The sequence below is a fragment of the Trachymyrmex septentrionalis genome, unplaced genomic scaffold, assembly GCF_001594115.1.
Source record: "Trachymyrmex septentrionalis isolate Tsep2-gDNA-1 unplaced genomic scaffold, Tsep1.0 scaffold54, whole genome shotgun sequence".
In the NCBI taxonomy this organism is placed as follows: domain Eukaryota; kingdom Metazoa; phylum Arthropoda; class Insecta; order Hymenoptera; family Formicidae; genus Trachymyrmex; species Trachymyrmex septentrionalis.
This window is the reverse complement of record NW_017305715.1, coordinates 688,872-696,869: the sequence shown is the minus strand read 5'-3', so window position 1 is coordinate 696,869 and position 7,998 is coordinate 688,872. Positions and strand designations below refer to the sequence as shown.

Below are 7,998 nucleotides of genomic sequence, written 5' to 3'. Positions count from 1 at the left end.
GGAGAATATATTAAAATTTTCAACATTTTTGAAAAAATTTTACATAGGCGACTAATAATTTCCTATTAATGACCAGTTCCATCGACGAGATACAAGATTAAGACTATCAATCCTGGGCAAATTTTCAGCGGTATAAAAAGGGCTCCAAGGGCTCCCGCAGGTAATTGAAGAACTCTGACATTATCGATAATTGATATAAATTTGTTATTATTAACAATATAAATATAAATATTTGGTTTATACATTATTAAATTCATGATTTTTTTATTACATAAATGTTCCATAAATAAATATGCATATTTGTAAAGCTATAATTTTTATATATTGCAGAAAAATTACAATTTTTTCTCTGTAGTTATCATTTCTGTTGATAATCAAACTTTAATGATAGTACTGAAATCACAATTTTAAAGAAAAATCAATATTATTGAGTTCTAAATGCATAAATACGTTCACTAAATTAATAAATCATAAAATTAGTACAATATTTTCAGTTTTTAACTTTTAATTATTTCAATATTTACAAGGACGCCAACGGATATCTTTAATAGTATCTCGTCGATGCCGGTACGTTTCTGAAGCTACATTGGACGAGCATGTATTTGAAACCCGGCCCTTCTAACAACACTGTGCTCCCCGCTTTAAAACATCTATTGTAAATTCGGACTTATGCATTTAAGACTGTGTTCCAAAATTGACTGTTAGTACTGAAATCTATAGTGCAGTAACTGTAGCATTTTCAGTATTGGCAGTATATTTGGAACATAGCCTAAAATCTGCAGCACACGATAATGCTTGTTTTCCTGCTGGGTTGCTAGCTGGATTAGAATCTTGCTACCGTATTGGCTGCGATGTTGGCACTGACAGCACCATAGCCAATAAAGTGACAAGATTTTAATCCAGCTAGCAATCTAGCAAGAAAACAAGCATCGTGTGCTGCAGGCTTAACAATCCAGCAGGAAAAGAAGCATCGTGTGCCGCAGGTTGGAATAGATGAAAAATGTTGGACCAATCACAAATAAGAAAGAAGGTGGCCAGACTCTGATTAGAGGATTTCTACTGTAACGAAGAGCCAAACTAGCCGAAACCGAGGACTGAGAGAAACGACTGGAACGAGAAAAGTGGTGAAAAGTAGGATTGTGTCAAAGTTGTCTTTAGCTATTGTGAGCTGTTTGCCTGATACGAGTTGTTGTTCGTGCATAGTGGTTAAAAATTTTGGGAAGGCGAAAACACGCATTACGTCAGAATTACAAAATGTTTCGCAGTTCGACGAATTTTGATAAATTATTAGGTAAGCTTCTTTGAAATTTGTTCAAAATGTCGGAGCTTTCTTAGCCACTCATTAATCTACTCGTAGATAAGGCAACAAGTCATTTGCAGTTAGAACCAGACTGGCCTACAATTATGCAGATTTGTGATCTTATACGTCAGAGCGATGTTCAGTAAGCATAATTTTTGTAAAAAGTTTATTTCAAGTTAATTATCAAGATTTTTACTTAGCATATATTTGTCAATTGTATTTCTTTAAAGCACATTATTTAAAAAAAAAGTCGTGTTAAATATATTATTGCTATCTGTTTCTAAATATTTTATACATTTAGACCAAAAGCTGCACTCACTGCTATAAAGAAGAAGATGGTAAACAGTAATCCGCATGTAGCACTATATGCCTTACTGGTAAGAAATTGGTCTATTTTCTGTTCCTGCATTAGAAGTCTCCTTTCTCACTTTTGACAAATATTAAACATACTTATTTTACTTTTGAGTTCAAAAAGTGTACACTAATTCAGCTATAAAAAATAAATCTAATATATCATAATTAAAAAACAAATTATATTTATTATTTGCTGTTTTATTGATGTTTATTAATGTATTTAGGTATTGGAATCTTGCGTAAAAAATTGTGGGACATTGATTCATGATGAGATAGCTACCAAACAATACATGGAACAACTAAAAGAACTAGTTAAAACTTCTCCACATGAAAATGTTAGACTAAAAACTTTAGAGCTAATACAAGCTTGGGCTCACGCATTTCGTCATAGCCCCAAATATAGGACAGTTCAAGTGATAAATTATTATTATGCGTTATAATTATCAGTATATAATTCTATTTATTTATTTCATCTTTTTGTTATTTTTCTCAGGATACGTTAAATATAATGAAAGCTGAAGGTTATCAATTTCCTGCTTTGAAAGAAAGCGACGCTATGTTTAGAGCAGATACTGCACCTGCATGGGCAGATGGTGAAGTTTGCCATCGGTGTCGTGTAACTTTCAGTATGGTTCAACGGAAGCATCACTGCAGAGCATGTGGCCAAGTCTTTTGTGGCCAGTGTTCGAGTAAAGTCTCCACTTTGCCAAAATTTGGAATTGAGAAAGAAGTACGAGTTTGTGAAGCTTGTTATGAACAAGTTAACAAGTCAGTGAAATTTCTTTTTTTATTTATCATAACTTGTATATTGTTTGGATAGTTTTTAAACATCAGTTTTATATATATATATATAGACCATCTACAACGCAAACCAAAGATACCGACCTTCCAGCAGAATATCTCAAAAGTACTTTGGCTCAACAGCAACAAGTAAGTACTTTTATTTTACTGAATTATAAATATTGCAATAACAAATATAACAATAACATTATATATAAATGTCATTACACTTAATAACTATATAACATTATGTGTAAATATAAAACACTAATTATCTTTACTTAAATATAATCTACAATCAAATTGATCATCAGTTTTTTAAATTAAATTTAGAAATTTATAAAAGCTTATAAAAGTTTAATTATTAATAAGAACATCTCTTTGAAGAAGATTATCATGTTATATACAGATTATTCCACTTAATTCGAATATCTGAAATATCTTTGTTGTTCTAAATCAAATCCTATAAGAAAAATCTAATAAAAAATTTAATTGCCCTTGAAATCTCATTCATGCCGTATATATAGGATATTTCAAAATAATCGCCAAATATTGTATGAGCAGGTAGAGCGGACTAAACTAAGTCGAAAAGTCCTCTACTATTTTGCGATTTTCGCAATAGTTAACAAGATATCAATAAGATATTATTAAAAATTGCCGAAAATTGGTCTTCAATCATTTTTTTACTCAAATACTATCAACTTTACAGAAAAACTGTAAGAGACAAAAATTGTTTATTTTCTACTCATAAAATTCTAAGAATTTTTTCAGAATTTTTTCATACCGTATTTTGTCATGTTTGTAAAAATAAGAAAATGTAGTACTAAAAAGTTGATAAAAAATTCTGAAAAAATTCTTAGAATTTTATGAGTAGAAAATAAACAATTTTTGTCTCTTACAGTTTTTCTGTAAAGTTGATAGTATTTGAGTAAAAAATTATTGAAGACCAATTTTCGACAATTTTTAGTAATTAATATCTTATTAACTATTGCGAAAATTGCAAAATGGTAGATGACTTTTTGACTCTGTTTAGTCCATTGTGCCTATCCATGAAATATTTGGCGATTATTTTGGGACACCCTGTATAATGAAAAAGTATTGTCATTACGTTATATATATTTCTCAAAATCATAAAATCATATGATTTCAAAAGAAATAAATATTTTTTTATCATTTACAATAGTAAAATGTATTTAAGATACTGTAGTTGAATGGAACACATGTGCGTGCGTTAAAACTTACACATACGTGTTTTGTATAATACGATCAATTTTAAGATTTCATTTATAATCAAATTCGTAATTAAACATGCTTCTCCGTTGTCTTGCATACGGGTACTTTTGTCCATTATTTTAAATAATTATGTATACGAAGGTTATATTATGCTATTATAAAAAATTAAATTTAAAGGAAGGAAGCTATTCTCGAAAATTTGAATTTAAATTCTGGTTTTTTGAACGTTGCATATTATGGCTGCGTTACACTTAACACTCGCAACGCTCACGAGCTTCTTTTGTTCTCGTTTAACATTTGATAAACGATAAGGATGAAATGATTCCACGAGCGTTGTGAGCATTAAATGGAACGCAGCTTATATAGTAATTCATTTTACACACACACGCATGTATAATATATATATTTATGTTTTTATTTATATTTTTATAGATTCCAGTTCGAAAAACAGAAGAAGAACTACGAGAAGAGGAAGAATTAAATTTAGCAATAGCCTTAAGTCAGAGTGAAGCTGAACAAAAAGAAAAAGAAAAGAAACGTGCTACAAGCGGTTTAAAATCCAATTCAACTTCAATATCTAGAACAACATATTCTCCACCACCATCACCTGTAAGTGTTTTGTTACGAATCTATTACATATAATTATTATAAACAATAAGAATATTATTGGACTATACATGCGAAAACAATCAATAGGGAATAAAGGCTGTAACGATCAAAGCTGATCTTTAATGCTTAAATAATTTCATGTGAATTTGTACTATACAGGATGTCCCATAACTCTTAATTAATATTTCTGAGAGTGAAAGAGGATGAAATTTTAAACTAAAAGTTTCCTTCCCAATTTTGACTTACGGTCTATATTCTTGAAAAGGACCGTATACGTATCTTATTATTTATCGAGTTATTAAGTGAAGTTGATCAATCAGATTGCGCCAAATTTCAATCTTTTAATCTCAATCTTCAATGCATAGAGTCTCGTACCAACTTAACTCGTTATGCAGTTGTTATGTATTCATAACGATTGTATAATAAATTACAGAATACAGAGACAGCTGAAATATGCAGGAGTGCAACATATCATGGAGCTCCTTGCACTTACTGTACCATACATTGCCCAATTAAATTATTATAATTTATATCAATTGATAAATATATAAATAAATATATAAATAAGTAGATATAAATAAATAAAAATAAATTACAATTAGAAACTTATCCAATTTCTGATTTGTTTCTTATTCTTTTTTATTATTTATTTGTTTAATTAATTATTTAAATTTATTTGTTCAATTTATTTAATTTCCCTAGCTAATCTAGCAGCAATGAGGAAAAACTAACTCTGTGTGGGCGTGCATGCGTGTATGTGTGTGGGCGTGCATGCGTGTGTGTGGGTGGCATGTTTGTCATGGGTATTAAAAGAAAATTATTGGCAGAAAACATTATCAAAATAAATTGTTTGCAAATAATTTATTTAAACAACTTCAAAAATTTAATGTACGTGACATGTATGATTTTTAAATTATTTAAGTATAAATCGATGGAGATATCAATTTTTATTTAAAATCAGTTTTTTTAAGAAATTATGTGAACAAATTGTTTGTAAATAATTTATTTAGTAATATTCTTGAAGCTTCCATGGGTGCTTTCTATATAAAAGTTATGCGTTTCGCGGGTTTCCTCCGTGTCCAGATCCATTCTTGAAATGCCAACGTTTTGTGAACCTTGCAGTCCATTTCATCAGGGCAAAGAGCCTGATACTGTATCAGGCTGCTCTTCGCCCTGATGAAGTGGACTGCAAGGTTCACAAAACGTTGGCATTTCAAGAATGGATCTGGACACGGAGGAAACCCACGAAACGCATAACTTTTAATTTATTTGGTAATTTCATAATATTGACATATATCAAAGAGATAAAAAATGACTATTGATGATAAAATTAATTACATAAGTTAAATTATTACACGTATCTATTAATTCCAGATTTAAAATGATTGCGCCATCGAATTGCAAGAGAAAAAATATGTAAGAATCTTACGATACATGCCAATATTAAGAAATTATCAAAATAAATGGTTTACAAACAGTTTCTTAAAGAAAATTTATGATTTTAAGTAAAAATGATAGCTCCATCGGTTTCTACAAAATAAAATACGTAAGAATCATGCATGTCAAGACAATTTTTTTCAAATTGTTTACAAACAATTTATTTTAATGTTTTTTATCAATAATCGTTAAATATCCTGTAGTTAGTTTTTCTCCATCGCTGGACTAGATTAGCTATGGAAATTAAATAACTGAATTGAACAAAGAATTAAAAATTAAATTAAATAAACAAATAAGTAAATAATAAATAAAAATAAAAAACAATCAGAAATTGGGTAAGTTTCCAACTGTAATTTATTAATATGAAAAATATAATAAAATTTTAATCGGGAAAATATGTAGAGTAAGCGCTGTGGTATGTTATGTTTCAGTGTATTCCGACTGAGCGCAATCTGATTGATCAACTGTGATCGTTAATAACTCGGTAAATAATGATCTGGGTCAAAATTAGGAAAGGAACGTTTAGTTCAAAATTTCATTCTTTCACTCCCAGAAATATTAATTAAGATTAATTATGGGACACCTTGTATCTGTATACACATACATACTTATGTACATATACACTATATTTGTAGTCATTTAAAATGTGCATCGAAATTTTTTCGGAATTTTAAAACGCAGCAGAATAGATATTACTGTAGTAATATCACAATTAAATTTGATCATAGGCTTAGTAAATTTTCACTAAAAAGATCTTGGTATACTAGAAATCTGTAAATAAATTTATTGCGGAAAATTATTAAAATGTTATCTCAGCAATAAAATTGTTATATTTATCAACAGCCTATCTTATTATGTAATAAATTGCTATTATTACTATTTAACATTTTCTGTGAAATTCTTATTTTATCTTGGATATAAAATTTTAGTCTAATGTTTCTATTAGGATCCTAGCCCATCACAGGTACAAGATGACGACGAGATTGAACCTGAACTTGCTAAATATCTAAATCGTAAGTATTGGGAACAAAGGCAAACTGCAAACGAAGATCATGGATCGATTGAACATGGGTCAAGAGTGGATGTGACTAGTCCATCTGCACCTAATATAAGCAGTCCCATGCCTCAAAAACTAGTACTAATAAAACAGGAAAATGGTGAAATCGATACTCAAATGGAAGAATTCGTAAGAGGTTTAAGATCTCAAGTTGAAATTTTCGTAAATAGGATGAAAAGCAACTCCTCGAGAGGCAGATCTATTGCTAATGATAGTTCAGTTCAAACTTTATTTATGAATATAACAGCTATGCATTCCAGGTATGTCTAAATCAAACCATAATTTTATTTCTAATATATTCAATTTTTTATTTTGATCACAGAAAACAATGATCTTTTTTTGTAGATTATTAAGATATATTCAAGAACAAGATGATAGCAGAGTCTATTATGAAGGTTTGCAAGATAAATTAACTCAGATGAAAGATGCTAGAGCTGCTTTAGACGCTCTCCGAGAAGAACATAAAGAGAAATTACGTAGAAGGGCAGAAGAAGCCGAGAGACAGCGACAGATGCTAATGGCGCAAAAACTGGCAATCATGCGAAAGAAGAAGCAAGAATATTTACAATATCAACGTCAACTAGCTTTACGAAAGATTCAAGAACAAGAAAGGGAAATGCAAATGCGTCAAGAGCAACAGAAACAACAATATATAATGGGTAATTTTCAATTTTTTGTTATTTATAATTACGCATTTTTGAATCTATTTTATCGTCATTAAGGGGGGAGCCTCATGTAAATGGCCTGTTTTTCAGGAATTTTTTTTGAAAAATGTAATGCGTAGATTAATTTGCAATTTAAGGCACAATTTATTTACGTTATAATATTGAAAGAAAATATTTTTTTAAGACTAATCGTTAAGAATAAAACGGTGCCCTTTTATTAAAATTTGCAAATTTACAAAAATGGCGAAGTTTTGAAAAAAAAAAAGGATTTTCTTTTATAAACAATTGTTAATAACAATGTTTTAAATAAAAAAAATAAAAATCGGAGCTCGTCATGCTGAGGTCAAATATCTATAGAATTTCTATACCAAATTTCATAAAGATCGAATGATTAGTTTTTGAGCTACGTTGCACGGCGTGCGAAATTTTGCGTTTCGAGAAAAACGCGTTTAAAGTTTGAGTAATAGAAAAATCGTGAAAAAATTCGTAATTCGTTCTAACTTACCGCAGTTTTTTGCTAATCTGCGATTCCAGGGCCATAGAGTAGACCCTCCTCTTCTTCA

At 29.7% G+C, this 7,998-nt stretch overlaps 1 protein-coding gene across 4 annotated transcripts in view; it reads left to right on the top strand.

The window, feature by feature from the left end:
- The first annotated feature begins 769 nt into the window (after window positions 1-769).
- The window catches only part of LOC108752115 (hepatocyte growth factor-regulated tyrosine kinase substrate-like), an 8,560-nt gene continuing 1,331 nt past the window's right edge, over window positions 770-7,998 (top strand). For 3 of the 4 annotated variants that reach the window (XM_018492744.1, XM_018492745.1, XM_018492743.1), the window contains exons 1-9: window positions 770-1,291; window positions 1,358-1,442; window positions 1,602-1,677; window positions 1,879-2,067; window positions 2,148-2,422; window positions 2,509-2,584; window positions 4,100-4,276; window positions 6,660-7,030; window positions 7,116-7,429. In XM_018492744.1, coding sequence (XP_018348246.1) covers window positions 1,255-1,291; window positions 1,358-1,442; window positions 1,602-1,677; window positions 1,879-2,067; window positions 2,148-2,422; window positions 2,509-2,584; window positions 4,100-4,276; window positions 6,660-7,030; window positions 7,116-7,429 — 1,600 coding nt within the window. In that variant the 5' untranslated portion in view covers window positions 770-1,254. The remainder of the gene's footprint in view (window positions 1,292-1,357; window positions 1,443-1,601; window positions 1,678-1,878; window positions 2,068-2,147; window positions 2,423-2,508; window positions 2,585-4,099; window positions 4,277-6,659; window positions 7,031-7,115; window positions 7,430-7,998) is intronic. The other variant, XM_018492742.1, reaches the window with a different exon arrangement.